Source organism: Muscardinus avellanarius (assembly GCF_963383645.1).
Source record: "Muscardinus avellanarius genome assembly, chromosome: 10".
NCBI lineage: Eukaryota > Metazoa > Chordata > Mammalia > Rodentia > Gliridae > Muscardinus > Muscardinus avellanarius.
Window position 1 is genome coordinate 5,606,757 of NC_137796.1, and position 16,588 is coordinate 5,623,344.

Here is a 16,588-nt window from a genome sequence, read left to right on the forward strand (position 1 = left end):
ACAATTAGTCCAACAGGGAAGGATGGTATGGTGCATCTCGCTTCCTTAGCTGTTTGCACATAGGCTCTTACAGCTGTTTTCCTCCTTTTAAGCTAATAAGGCACACGTTCATCTTTCAAGATCTTGTTTAGAGTTAGCTCCTAGTTCAGGGATGCAGATGGCCAGCTGAGTCACTTCTCCACTTCTGCCTCCACAACACATTCTTCAAAATCCTGAACGAGAGCCAAATTCCTAAGAGACAAGAAATAGAAGAGTGGCTCCAGGAGGCTGAGGAGTTATTGTTTAATCCGTACAGTTTCAGTTTTGCAAGATGAAGAGTTCAATGGATGGATGATGGTGATGGTAGCACACAAATGGGAATGACAGGAAGGTCTTTTCCCAGGCAAACTTCTCTCCTTTCAGAGCTCAGCTTAAATGTCCCATCTTTTAGAAGACTCCTTGTCTTTTCCAGGCCACTGTATGTACCATAGCTGCATCATCTCACGAACTTCATGTTTTCTCAGCACAACTGTAATCTTTATCTCATTATGTGTACATTTACTAGGTTCCCATAGCAAAACACTACAGACCAGGTAGCTTATATTTATTTTCTCACTGTTAAGACCTAGGTGTTGATAGGTTTGGCTTCCTCCTGAGCCTCTCTCTTTGGCTTTGCAAATAGCCTTTACTTTATGCACACTCTGGGGTGTACGTGTGTGTGTTTTCATATTTTCTGTACTTTGACAGACACTGGGACTCAGAATGGAGTTCAGTGGTAGAATTCTTGTTTAGTGTGCGCAAGGCCCTGATGATTCAATAAACAAATAAGGATAGCAGTCATATTAGAGTCCACCCTAATCCAATTCACTTATTTAAAGCCCCTACCCCCAAATATGGTCATACTCTGAAATACTGGGAATTAGGATTTTAATGTGTGAATTATGAGGGGAACACAATTGAGTCTACACGTGGATAACCTCCACCTCTACCACTCTATTACCACAGGGACTTTGGTTCTTACCTCACCACCTTTACAACTGCTATGGCCGCTTCTTGTACATTCTACCTCCAACTCTTCATACAACTGGATTTTCTCAACTCTCAAGCATACCTGTCAATTAGCAACAGGGCCATTTTGGGCTACCTTATTTAAAGTAACCCTAAAAGTCCTTCTGTTGTATCGCTATTTTCTTTCATGAAAAAAATATATATATTTCCATTATTTTCTTTCCTTCTACTCACCATGCCAGAATGTCTGTTCCAGGAAAAGGCAGTCAAGTGTGCTTGTACACCATTGTAATGCAGCATTTCACTTCTATTTGAGTTTCTGTACCCAATTACCACATTATGATGTATTTACTCCACTGAGAAAACCTTCAGGGCTCTATCAAAAGTGCTTTTTATATTCAGCTTTAACACGGATGCACAGGTCCCTTGCTCTCTCTGGGTCTCACGTTCCCTATTAAGTAACAGCAATACCTTCTTCAGAGTTCTTATGGGGTAAGGTAACCAGCTCAAGAATTTGGCACACAGAGCATGGTATTAGCTGAAATACTATTCGGTGGGTGTTTTTCAAAGTGTGGGACCTGTGGCTGGTGTGCAAATATCTTTTCGGGGTACAAAGAGCACTGAATAATAAAGCGTTATCTTTCTTTTTCCTTTTTTTTTTTTTTTCTTGCAGCTCTGGGGATGGAACCCTGGGGCATTCTACCTCTGAGCGACACCACCTGCCCTATTTTTTATTCTTTATTTTGAAACAGGGTCTCACTGAGTTGCAAAGGGCCTAAGAGTAGCTGGGGCTGGGCCGCGAGCCGCGATCCTCCTGTCTCAGCCTCCCAAATTCTGGGATTACAAGCGTGTGCCACCACGCCCGGCTTATTTTTCTTTGTTAAAAAATATACTACTTTGGCTACTCGCTTTCTTTTCGATGTTCTTTCAATTCTTCAGCTTCAGCCAATGCCTTCTCACGTGTAGACGTCTTTGAAGCCCTGACTATACCCCTTACTGCTATTCTTCCCGAGAGAGAAGAGATGCTGAGACAGGAGGGCTGCGAGTTCAAGGCAACTGCAACTTAGTGAGACTGCATTTTAAAAAAACAAACAAAAAAGGGGGAGGGATGATGAGAGAGCCCATTGAGGCACATCGATGCGGGTAACTTAATGGCGGATATGACCCGGCCTCCGCGGCATGTGCAGCACTGGCCTGCCTGGGCTTACCCAGTCTGACACCTCCACCTCAGGAGCCTACTCTGAAGCGGTGGGAAGACATGGCGCCCGCCGCCCGGTTAAATAAAGCGTCCGGCGGACGACACCCGCCTTCGCCGCGCTGGGGTTCGAGTCCTTTCCCCAACTTCTCCGAGAGCCGAGCGCTCCCCGACCCGACGCGCGCAGCACACGAAAGCGCCTGCGCACTAGACGCGGGGCGGGGCCCAGGGCGGGGCGGGCGCCCGCGTGTGACGTCACCGGGCGCGCGGCTGCGCGCATGCGCGGCGGGGGCTCCGTTCCGGAGCGCGCGGCGCGGTGCTGGAGCCAAGATGGCGGCCGAGCGCAAGACCAAGTTGTCCAAGAACTTGCTGCGCATGAAGGTGCGGGGGGGGGCTCGCAGAGCCGGGCGGGGCGGCAGGCCCCGGGACCTTCGGACAAGGCCGGGGCCGAGGCAACAGGAAGACGGGGGACGCCAGAGAGGCCGCGGAAGGCCTCCAGCCCCGGCGTTCATTCATTTACGAGGTCCCTCCCCAGCGTTAGCACTGGGAACCGGATTATGAATTAGGCTCTGTCTGGTGTAGTCCACGGTCGGAAAGGAGTTTGCATACGCAGCAGCAGGCAGTGAGGACCGTGTAGCAAGAGCAGGGTGGCAGGAGCGCCGGGGACCTGGGAACTTAGTGGGGCCGTCGTGGGAAATGGTTCCTAAGTAGAAATTGAGAGTTAAGGGGAGGCTGGGGGAGATAGCGCCCCAAAAGTAGGGGAAAGCGAGACCCTAAGTCTGAAAAGGAAAGAAAAACACGAAAATTTCCCAAAACTAAAGATAAACGAGTATGTCGGAAGGCAAGCAGCAAAAAGTGGGGCTGGGAAAGGAGGCTGTGGTCGTCACCGGCAGGGAATTTGAGGCCAGATTGAGGATTTTCCCCCATTTAGTTTATGACGAGTAGGACGCTCTTGACCACGGGGAGCAGTCTCGTTAACTCTGTTACTTACGTTTCAAGATCATTTTAACTGGCCTGTGGAGAATATGTTAGTGGAAAAAAGCCAGACAGGGCACAGAATTGCAGTCAGAACGACCATCTAGGAGTTCTGTCGATCTGGAGGGGGTTTGCAGTTGCAAAAATCGGAGGGAATTTAACAGTTGAGTGAAAGTGAGTTGGTTGTCACCCAACTTTAAGCAAATTGGATTTTTAATTGATTTTTAAATTCGAAATCGAAGTGGAACAACATCAAAAAAAAGCTTAGATAATACTGATAGCAAATATTTATAGTCTTTGCTATATGCCAGACACTGTAATAATGCTTGGTGTATCATAAGCCATGTAATTAGCAAAATAACCCTTTAAGGAGGCTATAGTTATTGTCCCTCTCGACAGCTGAAACAACTAAAACAGAAGGGGCATGTCTAAAGCTAGTGAGGACTGGAATGAAGGCAGCTGGCCCTCAGAGTCCTTGCCCTTAATTACCACTCTGTTCTAGCTACTGAACACACAACACTATGGGATTATGTTCTGATTAAAGCCATCACAAATTGACAAAATCATAAAAGTGCACGTAACACACCTAGCCTACCAAACACACTAGCTTAGCCAAACAGTGCACTCTAGCCTACCAGTTGTTTACCCTCGAGATTGTGAAGCCAACTAGGAACTGTGGCTCGCCCAGCATCACCAGATGGTAGCATACTACATGTGGCTAGCCCAGGAAAAGATCGGACGCTGAATCGCTATTTCTACTGAATGGGTAACGCTTCCCCACCATAGTAAAGCCAAAATTCATTAAGCCCAACTAGTTTGAGTTGGGGACTGTCTGTACTTCAGGAGAGAGGCAAACCCCTGGATGTCATGTTTAGGGAGTGGTGGAAACTCCAAGAAAAAAGAAAGAAAGGTATAAGTAATGCTTGAAGGCTGGAAAGGAAACATTACAGGTGCAAGGTCTGAAGAAGTTTGAGCTAGGGTGTAACTAGGGATGAGTAGGATGAAGGAGGGAGGAGGAAAAATTGCTTACAGCTCGTAAAGGGCTTATTTTGTGCATGTTAGCGGAACTTGAATCTTTACTGAACTGAGTTTTTTTTTATTTTTTGGTTTAACAGTTTGTAATCACATTGATTTCAGAGAAATGGAGTAGATGAAGTGTTTCAGCAGTAATTTTTAGTTTTTGAAATAAGCCAAATGAAGTGGATGATTAGGGCTTAGACTGAGGATCTAACTCTGGAGTTAAGAAGGAAGAAATTAACAAAACAATCACCTACAGGTACCCAAGTGGGTGGGGAAAATTCCACTGGTCATCGGGAGCAAAGGAAGGGGGGAAATTCCCAGGTTCCCGATATGGATTGGCCTCTCCAGTCATCCCCGGCAGGATGGCAGGAGGCGCGGTTATACAGATAGAGTGCACTGTGGAAAGACGCAGAGCAGCTGCACTGAGCATCAGAGCCAGTGTGTGGGGCAAGTGTGAGCGCGCTGAGTGTTGAATCCTGACTCATTTGTTTGCAGTGCTCTTGAACTCCACTGACCTGGTCAGCAGTTGGGGAGTGGAGGGTGATCCAGATGAGAACTAGAAAGAGGAGGAAGGATGTAGGCAGAAGGCTTGCCAGTGTGACGGATTGCTTGGGGAGAAGGTGCCTGTTTGTGATTTGTATCTCTTTCAGGGCTTGGCGATGTTTCCTGTAAAGGGTCACATAGTAATATTGCAGGCTTATGGGCTAGGCATCTCTGTTGCAACCACGCAGCTCTGCCATTGCCACTGTGAGCCAATTGAGCGTGACTGTGTTCTAATAAAACTTTATTTACTGCAGCAGACATCCAGGCCGAGTACTGTGGTTTCCCACAGCCTACTTCGGGCCCCTAGTTGTGAGGAAGGCGAAGTCACTAGTATTAGAGTATCTGTTGAGATGCTATAGTCAGGAGAATTGAACTGCGACCTAAGACAGAGGTGCTTGGCTCATCCACAGCATGTTCTTTCCTTTCCATACGTACCAAACAAATATATATATATATGACTATATATGAAATAATATCTGCCTGATTAAAAATGGGAGATAAAGGCCAGCAGGACAGGACCGGTGAGTTGCAGCACCAAGAATTTTAGCCATAAGATAAGGCATTGGCATTTACAGGAACCGTCCAAGAAGGGTCTGGAAATACGGGCCTAGGTTCATTGACACTCAGGGCATTTACTGAACTCTCGGTGTACCAAGCGCAGTCCGAGCACCAGTAATGTGGGACGGACAAGGTGCTGATGTGTTTTTGGATTCTGTTTTGACAGTTCATGCAGAGGGGATTGGACTTGGAAACCAAAAGACAACTGGAAGAGGAAGAAAAGAAGATCATCAGTGAAGAGCACTGGTACTTGGATTTGCCGGAGCTGAAAGAGAAAGAGTGGGTTTATTAGTGTTTATATTGATGATGCCCGGGTCCGTGAGAGGAAAATCCCTACAAATTTGGCTCATCGTTCCAGTAACATAAAATAGTTTCTGCTCGCTTTCTCTAGTTAACCTTGCAAATAGTTTTCTAAAAACTATTAAATCTGTAAAAGTTCCACGTGGGTTTATACATTTTTACTGGCGCTCAGCCATCATTTATAACACTGTCCTCTTTTCATGTTTAATAAAGGAATCTGGCCCACACATCTGATGATAACAGGGGACCTGTTAGGGGAAGCTATAATATACCATCACATTAAGCCCCACATACTGTGCGCGTGCTGCAGGCCTCTTCAGTTTTGTTTCAGTAACAATTGTTCTCAAGGCAGGTCGGGGGTTTTTGTTGTTCCTGTTGTTTCTGTCTTCAATCGTTGCACATTTAAAACCATTTCAGCTAGTGAACATTTAGTGAGTTGAGAGTGTTCCGGCGCTGAGCTAGGACCCTTCCACCCTTGAGTGACTGGATCCCATATCAAGCGCGAGAGCCTTGTGTCACCAACCAGTGTGCACTTGAGCTCCTGGAGCTTAAGGGAGGGGAGTGCCCTGAGCCACCCCGCTAGTTAGTGCCAAAGTCGGGGGCGCAGGAGACAGGTTCTCTGCAGCCTCTGCTTGTCGGTGCTTGAGAAGCTGGTGTGAATGAAGAAGTGACAGGCATGCCTCATTTATTCATCTCACTCCTCCCAGAAGCCATTTATCATTTTTCCCCCCTGATCATTTTCGTAGTAAGCTGTGTGTTATGTGGCTTTACTTAAACTTTTGTCAAATGCCTGGCGATGCTGCTCTTTTCAGGCACGGATGTGTCTTTTCTTTCCCAATCATTTGTTCTTTTATTTACCATGCTATATTTCCTTTTATTTTTCTGACTTTCTCTGGACCTTATCCTTTTCTAAAAACAGTCTTTCCCACCAGGAGGTGGCGGGCAGGAAAGGATCAGTACTTAACCAGAGCCACAGTTGAACCAAGCTTGCACCAGGTTTCCAAGTGTTTACTGAAGAGCAGGACAGTAATTTATTTTCAATTCTCGTTCATTCTCTCTCTCTCTCTTCCTCTCCCTCTCTCCCTCCTTCCTCCCTCTCTCTCTCTCTCTCTCTCTCTCTCTCTCTCTCCCCTCTCCAAAACAATATATTGTTCCCAGAAAATGGCCTCTAGATTTCTTTCCTTAGAAGGTAAAGAATAACCTTTTGCCATCGCTCAGTGTCCTGTTGATGTGTGTATATTTGCCCAGGGCGTTGGCAGGGCGGAGAGCGCAGCAGAGCCCGCCAAGGTGTGCTCAGGGCGGAGAGGTGCCCCCCACGCAGTGCACTGCCTCCTTGCTTGTGTCGTGGGTTGGGGTAGGCGAGGAGACGGCCACGAGGAGAGCTGCCACCTTTCCGGGCACGGCTGGAGGTCGGAGCTTCCGTTTCCTGCCTTAGCTTTCCTTGGCGGCTGGGACCTCCTGCGCAGGCTTGGACCGCAGTGGTGAGTTGTCCGGGGATTGTTGGTCTTGGTCAGGAGAGAGCATTGACTCTTCACCCCTAGGACGACGTGCTCTTATCAGTGTCAGAGACTTTGCCTTTTCTTCCTGATTTGTGAGGGCGTCCATCACAAACCATGTTGAATTTTGTTCGTTTTTTATGAGCTTTTATGGCTTTTCTTTACTTTGTCAATATGCTGCGGATTATGTTGAATTTTGAATATCAGAATGACTTTACATTCCTTATTTGGTCATTATTTGGTCATTAATGCTTATTTGGTCATTATTTGTAATACTTTTATATTTTAAAAATTCAGTTTGCCAGTATCTTACTGATGATTTTTGCATATAAATCCATAAAAGATCTTGGACTATAGATTTTTTTTTGTAATATCTTTAGTTTGTACCATAAAATGAGTTACTTCTTAGTTTGTGTAAAACAGATATTATTTGTTCCTTAAATGTTTGATAAAATTCACCAGTGAAACCACCTGGATATGCAGTTCTCTGTGGAAAGATGTTTAATGCTGAATTCACTTTCTTTAAAAGATCTCAGACTGCCAGTTTTTGACTTCAGTTCTTTTTCCAGTTCTGTCCTTTCTCTCTGGTCCTCTTGCAGTTTCCACTCATAACTTGGGTTTCTTCATTGCATCCATTTTTCACTTCGGTTCCTAAAGCCCGGCGTGGTAGAGCACACAGTTGGAAGGCTAGTACTTGAAAGGTTTAGACATGAGGATCCCAGATTTGAGGCCAGCCTCAGCAACTTAGCAAATCCCATCTCAAAAATTAAAAAACAGGTCTGGGCGTGGTGGTACATGCTTGTAATCCCAGTGCTTGGGAGGCTGAGACAGAAGGATTGTAGGTTCATGGTCAGCCTCAGTTACTTAGTGAGGCCCTCCGCAACTTAGTGAAACCCTGTTTTAGAAATAAATAATAAAAAATAAGGCTGGAGGTGCAGCTCAGAGGTAGAATGCTCCTGGGTTCAATTCCCAGTACCACCAAAACAAAAATTAAAAAATAGGACTGGGTGTAACTTAGAAGTAGAACCAAACCCTTAGATTCAATACCTCATACCACACACAGAAATATTTCTTGAGCATATTTATAATTACTAAAGTCCTTTTCTACTCATTCCATCGCCTCTTTCTATTGATTTGTTTTTCTCCTGCTCATCAGGGTTTTGTTTCCCTGCTTCCCTGCATGGGTGTGTGTGTGTGTGTGTGTGTGTGTGTGTGTGTGTGTGTGTGTGTGTGTGTGTGTAAGTAAACATTACAAGCCACCTGGAGTTCGTCTATTTTAACAGCGTTGAATTTTGTTCTGTTAGACAATGAATTTAGGTGTCAGTCTTCGTACTGTTTTTATTGAAGTGGGTTTATGGCTTTTGCTCCAAGGTTGAACAAGCCCTACTCCTAAGATGCGGCCCTTCTGCTTGGTGTCACTGGGCATTCAGCTTGGTCCTTCCTCTGGGCTAGAGACGGAGAACTCCTCCCTGTTCTCCATAAGCTCTGATGTTTGTTCAACCTATAGTTATAGGATAAATTTTCTTTTCCAGGTGTGTTAGGCTGTGAAGAATTTCCCCATATAATATTTGAGGTCCTCATCTCTGGGACCTCAAATTATTACCCTCTGTGACAAAATAGACCTTGCTGCTGTGATTAAGCTGAGGATCTTTAGGTGAGGAATTATCCTGGATGATCTGGGTGGATCTTAAATGCAATCATATGTTTCCTTGTGTATTAGTCCATTTCCATTACTATAATGAGGTGCCTGAGGCCAGGGAACTCTAGAAACAAAAAGAGGTTTATTTAGGTCCCAGTTCTGGGGTTTCAAGGACATGACACTGGTATCAGCGGGGCTCTAGCAAGGACATCTTAGGGGATGTCCTGACTGAGAGTTCCTTCTGTGGGAACTCACTCCAGGAGGCCAGCACTCCCTCCCTCCAAGGACAGCACCCCGTAACCTAAGGACCTCTGTCCAGTCCTAAAGGTTCCACCTCGTAAGAGGGAGGCCAAGGGAGAGCCAGCACACAGCAGAGGCATTGCTCCATGGAGGGAAAGATGGAGCGACGGAGCCCCAAGTCAAGCAGTGTGGCTGCGCCTGGTGCTGGAGAGGCAAGGGTGGATTCTCCTGACGCCTCTGGGGGTCTCCTCCCAGCACCCTGAGTCTGCATTTCCAGTCTCCAAAACTGGGAGCATAAATTACTAATGTTTTAAGCCACCAGTTTTGTTTTGTTTTTAATTTGTATCAGCAGCCACAGAAAGCTAATGTGCCAGATAATTTCCTTCTAGAAAGTCCCTGATAGTTGCTCTCCAGGTCCTGTGGATTCGCCCTGTGCCTACACCGCTTGGTACTCAGCCAGAGATCCGAGAGACCGGACCGGGAGCGGCCCTGGGTCCCCTTCGTGTCCCCATCTCTTCCTGTTCCAGCCACCTGTGCAGTCCCCAGGGCTGTGTCCTCCCCACTCCCTGCTCCAGAGTCTGGAAACCACCCGCAGGCAGAAACCTGCCTTTCAGGTCAGGCTTTCTCCTCTCAGGTGTCCCAGCCTGATGTTTTGTCCTGGTCTGAAAGTACTTTTCTATTCTGACCTCTCTTACATCTGGCTGTGGCGGGGGCCTGGAATGGAATCGCCTGCCTTATTTTTATCCACTGGCTGCTAAAGCTGTCTTCTTTATTGTCTGGAGCCCCTCGTGAGCCGGGGCATCCGAGTCCTGGCTCTTCTGGGGAAGGCTCCTGCCCAGTCTGGCCCATAGGTGTTTGCTGAGCGACTGCATGTTGATGAGAAGAAGGGCCCGCCTCCACCTGTCCACCTGTGGCCAGGCATTTGCTTCCTGCTGTGCTCACTGCCTGTGGATTCCGGCCCGCCTGGGTGCTGAACCTGCGGCCCGGGGCGAATCCCTCCCTCGTGGAGGCAGTGGGCCGGATTGCCTCTGCTCTCTGGAGTGTGCCCCTTCCACTGGCACAGTCTGCTCTCTGGAGTGTGGCCCCTTCCACTGGCACAGTCTGCTCTCTGGAGTGTGCCCCTTCCACTGGCACAGTCTGCTCTCTGGAGTGTGCCCCTTCCACTGGCACAGTCTGCTCTCTGGAGTGTGGCCCCCTTCACTGGCACAGTCTGCTCTCTGGAGTGTGCCCCCTTCCACTGGCACAGTCTGCTCTCTGGAGTGTGGCCCTTCCACTGGCACAGTCTGCTCTCTGGAGTGTGGCCCCCTTCACTGGCACAGTCTGCTCTCTGGAGTGTGCCCCCTTCCACTGGCACAGTCTGCTCTCTGGAGTGTGGCCCCTTCCACTGGCACAGTCTGCTCTCTGGAGTGTGGCCCCTTCCACTGGCACAGTCTGCTCTCTGGAGTGTGGCCCCTTCCACTGACACTGTCTGCTCTCTGGAGTGTGCCCCTTCCACTGGCACAGTCTGCTCTCTGGAGTGTGCCCCTTCCACTGGCACAGTCTGGAGCATGCCTTTGGCTTTAGCTGGCTTTCTGCCCACTCTCTGCCCATTCAGTTTTCTCCGTGATCTTAAAATGAATTCCTGCCGGGCGTGGTGGCGCACGCTTGTCATCCCAGCATTCAGAAGGCTGAGACCTGGAGGATCGCGGTTCACGGACAGCCTAAGCTACTTAGTGAGACCCTCTGCAACTCAGTGAGACCGTTTTCAAAATACAGAGGGCAGGGGGTATAGCTCGGAGGTTGAATGCCCCTGGGTTCCATCCCCAGACCCGCAAAAAAAAAAAAAAAATTCCTTTTCTGCATAAGTCGTCCATAGCTGGTCCTCAGCCTGGCGCTCATCACTAAGCCCTCCAACTATGAAACTCTGTGAAGGCTGCCCAGGCCGCTCCTGCATATGTTTTTATTTATTTATTCTTCTTCTTCAAATTCAGAAAGTTCAGGTTTTTTTATAATTTACTCTTGCTTCCTGTAGCCATTCATGCGTGGTGGTGTTTATAAGAGCCGTGCCTCCAGCCTGTAGCCCTCTCGTCTCCTAATGCCTTTGCTGCCCAAATTAATCTGATTTTATTTCTAACCCTGGGTGAGAATTCTCACAGCATTGTCACTTGATCCCACCGAGAGCCATATGATGGGTTTTTGTCATTCAGAGTCTTGATCTTTACCTGCTTTGCTTGGTTGGAATAGATGTGCTATTGATGCAGGTTTATTTCCCATTTAGGAGTTTCATAATAGAAGAGCAGAGTTTCTTGTTATGTGAAGATCTTCTGTATGGAAGAATGTCATTCAGAGGATTTAATCCCGAAGTTGAGGTATTAAATATAATTGCTTCAAATTTAAAATTTCTCCAATTGAGTTTTTTTTCTGCCAGCCAGTAATTGACTCAGGTTTCTCCCCACCAGGTACAGTTTCTCCTCATTATAAAGAAAGTAACAAGTCTTGAAATATTGCCATAGCTATTTAAGGAAATTGCAGGCATTGCAGCCTAGTTTTATGGAAGAATTGAGCAGATAATTTAATAGAGCAGCATGCAGTCCCTGACGGTGCTACTGTATTGAATTTCAACTCAAGTCTTTTACCAGAATGTCAACATTTTATTCATATGATGCTTTTGTAAAAAAAAAAAATTATTTTCTCATATGTGTAAGTGTATCTTTTCTAATGGAAAGTACTACTAAGAACTATATAATTTGACTTTTTAATGCATAGGTTTTAATCCAAGCTTGTAAATAGATTTTTAAGTGAATCCTTAGGAAAGTTTGTTCAAAAAAATGAATATGTACATTGGAACTGATGTGTGTGTGTTTGAATGCCGTGCCTCGGGTTTGCAGGAAAGCAGACCTTTATTTAACACACTTTATTAGAACTCTGGTGCATATGTTAAAAACCCCTGTCCCTTGACCATCCAGATAGGCGTTTGTGGTACAGGTCTTTAGTCTGTAGACACCCCCGATGCCGGGCTTCCTACCCATTGGGCCACCTGTGCTTTTTGGTGGTGGCTTGTCCCGCAGCACCCCTGGACTCTCTATGACCTGCTAGCTGCTGGCAGCACACACGCCCCTCCCCAACCCAGGCGTGAAGACTAAAGCTCTCTCTCCAGGCATCCCCTGCTGGGCAGTCACCCCCCACCCCTGGGGGAGAGCTGGTTCTGTTGCTGCCAGAAACCCCCCCCCCTCCCCCAGTAAGCCCTAGTCCTACCACCAATTGGTTTATGTAAAGGTTTAGGTTGGTTTTCTTTTCTCCTTTTGTTGGCAGGGAGAGGTGAGTGTGATAATTAAGGTGCTGTGTTTACACAAAGCCAACACTTACTATGTTTGATTTTAATATATGGTTTCTTTGCTTTGGCCTGCTCTAAGCTTTAGATGGGAAGGCAGGGGGGTTGTGAGACAAAGAGAAGAAAAGTCAAGCTTATTGGTGTGCGAAGTCCAAAGAACAGGGTTTTGGGTCGACATGCTCTCCAAACCCTGTCTGACACCATGGAAGAAGAGAGCGGTGCTGCCCCCGGAATTTAGAGTGGGGTTGTCAGAAGAAGGCCCTAATAACAGATCCTACACTGGGAAAAGGTTTTAACTATTTTATTGTTGGTTCTGTAAGGGTTAAAAGAACTAGTTAAGATTTCTCTCCTCCACCTGCCTTCCTTATTCTCCTTTGATTATAACAGTATTGCTCTTTGTTTCTTTTTAGTTTTTATATTTTTCATCTGTGTGGGTAACTGTCCTGAAAGGCAGATGTGAGAGGAGGCGGAGAGGCTGGGCTGAGCCTGGCTTTCCATCTGTGAGCCATGGCCCCCCCTGAGGCTGGGGGGAGGAGGCAGGGGCAGACCCCATCCATGACGCCAGGGCCAGCCTGGAGTGGCTGCCGCCCGCCCCGTCCTGTCCCACCCCACCGCCACCACCAGCAGATGCATTTAAAATTGCTGATGACTGAGGTACTCCTCCCTTCCCCTCTACCTCTTAAAGATGGGACGTTGAGAGGAAATCTGAAAGTTCCCTTTTTCTTTCTGGCTAAATTGTGTTAATGATGGGCCCACCTTGAGTAGGAGCGACACGCAGTAAGATTTGTGATCTGGAGTCTACTCAACTTCACTGACACAATAATCTGACAGGGCGTCATCTGCTCGGGTTCAGACGTGAGCTCTGTTGCCATGGGCAGTGTGAGGTGTTGCGGGGAATTCCTTATGAGTCCGACTCAGGAGTCTGACTTCCATGTCTCCACCTTCAGTTAAGTCTGACTTTGGTTCTCTTTCACAGGCCTTTTCTGGCCCTAATATCACCATTGGTGTATTTTTCAGAAATTAATGCTTCAGATGAATGCTAAGAATAGAGGAGAAGAATATGAAGATAGAGACGAAACAGTGGAGCTGGACGTGTCAGATGAAGAAATGGCTAGAAGGTAACGGGTTCTGTGTGTGGGCCGGCTCTGCAGTCTGCGGCCGGCAGCGCCGGCTGCCCAGGTCCACTCTTGCCCGCAGCCCACCGACGCTCTAACACGAGCACCCGGGGGAGGTCGCACGGACTCCGCCTCTCACCGCGATGCGGTGGCCCTGCGTCTGCCAAGGCGGCAGTCAGGGCTCCTTCCCAGGCTGCTCCTACCTGGGCAGAAATGTACATCTCAGTTAACTTACAGCCATGCAGAAACAAAAAACCAGCGAAAAGTGTGAGCATTCTAACAGAAAAGCTCCCCAACTTAAAATCGGACGTGTTTTAAGCATAGTTTTTATTTTTCATATTCTCTTTGTTGCATTTGGTTTGATATTCTTGACAAGACTTCATTTCTACTTTATTTAAGATTAAACATGTGTTGTATATCATGTTAACAGATATGAGACCTTGGTGGGAACAATTGGGAAAAAGTTTGCCAAGAAGAGAGACCGTGCCAATTACGAAGAAGATGAAAATGGAGACATAAAACCAATTAAGACGAAGAAGATGTTTTTAAAGCCCCAAGATTGAAAGGCTGCCTGAAGCACGGCTTGGGGGGCCTGGCTGGGAGGCAGCCTGTTTGCAACTCGTCCTGATGGCGATGGCGTCTCTGTAGTCGTTAATGCCGTCACGCTTATGTGTAAAGAAACGCGTAATTTTGGAAACACACTGTTTTTGAAACAGATGTGTGATGGATGTCATACATCCTTTTCCTGATGGTATTCAGCAAGAGTTGGGTGCTAGCCTTGGCTTTCAGGCCTATATAGGCACACAGTGGCTTCCTAAAGATTTTTGACCTCAGGATTTTTATATACATATATATAGTTCTCCAGTCAGTGACCTTGAGTGGCCTCTTACAAATTAGTGCTAGTGTTTAAATTGCCCTTAGGTTTATGTTTTGTTTTTAAATTAACTGTGTCAGGTAATTCATATGTTCATTTTGTAATCAGATGTCATGAGAATTTATCCACAGTGAATAAGCCTAAAATATCTGTATGCTACCAGGTTATGTCAGCTCATGGTATTGTGGCTCTTTTCTGTAGGTATTTAATTTTTAAAAAAATGTTCTATAATAAAAGTCAGTTTCCATATGCTTTTTTAATTTTCTTACGCTTTCAAAGAATAATTTTAATTCAGTAATAGAACTTTTATCCAAATTGAAGTTTTATCCAAACTTTCCAAAGCTGGCCATTAGCCGGGCATGGTGGCGCACGCTTGTAATCCCAGTGCTTGGGAGGCTGAGACAGGAGGATCTCACAGGTTCGAAGCCAGCCTCAGCCACTTAGGCTCTTAGCAACTTAGTGAGACCCTGTTTCCAAATAAAAATATAAAATAGGTCTGGGAGTGTAGCCTGGAGGTAGAAGGTTTCTGGGTTCCACCCCCAGTACCACCAAAAAAAAAAAAAAAAAGCTGGCCATTAGTTTAGAATATGCTAATATACTAAACCATAAAAAATTGCTTTTTATGGGTCAGAAACACATCACTTTCTTACAGTACAGTCTAGTAGAATTGACTATTGTCTAGACTAACCCCTGGTCTGAATCCCATTCACAATATTAAGTACAAAAGTACGTGGAATTAATTTCATGCCACCCGTTGGCAGATACTGCAGGTCTCATTTAGTCTTGTTACCGACATATGAATGAGGTGCACGGCTCCTCTCCTGCATCTCTAGATTTGGGTTCTGTGACCTCAGTTATCTGATAAATTATTTTTTTTTAAAAGTGAATTTGAAGAATCTGAGCTGGGCACAGTGCTGCACCCTCTAATCCCAGAACTTGGGAGGCTGAGACAGGGGTCACAGGTTCGAGGACATTCTCAGCAAGTAGTGAGACTTTCAAAGTACAAACTGAAATGGGGCTGGAGGTGGACTGGAGGTGGACTCTCGGCCCTCTTCGTCAGGAGGGCGAGAACCCTCCGCTCCATCTCGGAGGACCACTTGGAAGCTGCTCTCCCGCCTCCCCAGCACCACGGCCCCCTCGTTGGCTGACTCAGCCACACTCGTGCTGCTTGGCACCGCGAATTCTGAGTGGTGAACCCATTTCGCAGTAGAAGAAGCAGGGCAGTGAGCTTATGCCTTGGGGTTTCTAATGTCCCCTCACTATGTCTCCATCACAGCAGCATAAGGATGGTGGGGTAGTCTATGCTAAAGACGCAGTTGATAAAACGAAACTTAGGCTTGGAACCATGATCAGTGCAAAGCTTGTCGCTAAATCCAGTCTCATGGTCCAGAATCAAGCAGAGGTAGAGCGCCTGGCTCCTCTCCCAGTGCTCAGGTCACGTGCTTCCTGCCTTCCCTTGGTGGATTCCTGAGGGAGGACTGCTGCCACCAGGGAATGTAACAGTGGTTCCCTTAAGCCAGAAACAGACCGCTGAACAACTGGCAAAGGGCTTGATTTGCTCTGGCTAGCTCCCTGGCAGCAAAGGAGATTCATGTTCAGCCCAGTGGGTGAGAGACAACAGCACCGGGAGCCCAGGGAACTTGCCGGAGCATCATTAGCAGTTCCATGTCCAATAGAATTGTAATGAAAAATGGCAACCACTCTAAAGAGGGGGAGGTTTTGACTCTTTAGACTGAAGTTTTGAGACTTCCTACCACACAACCCTGAGAACTGAGGGAAGAGGACAGGGAATGTGAGAATGAAATGTTTCAACTGTAGCCTGTGACCAGTTAGACAAGGCCTCACGTGTGTGTGTGTGTGTGTGTGTGTGTGTGTGTGTGTGTGTGTGTGTGTGTGTGCACGCACACACGCGCACGTATGCGCTAATTTCATCTCACCCTAATTATGCCTTTTAGTGGCGCACACTTGTAATCCCAGCATTCAGGAGGCTGAGACAGGAGGATCGCAGGTTCACGGCCAGCCTCGGCTACTTAGGCCCTCTGCAAAAAAATACAAATTTTATGTTTTTTAGGAAGTCAACTTTGCTATTTGGTCTTAAGAATATTCAGATGGGACTGTGGCTAAATTTTAGTTTGAATTAACAAAGAGATGAATAGTGTGACTTGCCCAAGCGCTGAGACCACATCTGCTGGACACGTGTGTCTCATTTTGGAGAAAAGGGGACAATATCTTTTTTTTTTTTTTTTTTTTGGTTGTACTGGGGTTCCTGGAAGCCCTTCTACCTCTGGGCGACACTCACAGACCTATTTTATATTTTCATTTGGAAACAGGGTCTC

The 16,588-nt window shown here is 46.7% G+C and overlaps 1 protein-coding gene across 2 annotated transcripts; it reads left to right on the forward strand.

Moving 5' to 3' along the window:
• Positions 1–2,512: 2,512 nt before the first annotated feature.
• On the forward strand, positions 2,513–13,941 carry MPHOSPH6 (M-phase phosphoprotein 6; the record flags this gene model as incomplete). Of its 2 annotated transcripts, none has more annotated exons than XM_080703374.1 (5): positions 2,513–2,563; positions 5,445–5,557; positions 11,211–11,301; positions 13,281–13,381; positions 13,809–13,941. In XM_080703374.1, 5 exons carry the CDS (start codon positions 2,513–2,515, stop codon positions 13,939–13,941), a joined length of 489 nt encoding a protein of 162 aa, XP_080559500.1. The 2 variants fall into 2 exon arrangements, with proteins under 2 accessions (XP_080559500.1, XP_080559501.1); XM_080703375.1 differs by having other exon boundaries at positions 11,211–11,295.
• Positions 13,942–16,588: the final 2,647 nt, after the last annotated feature.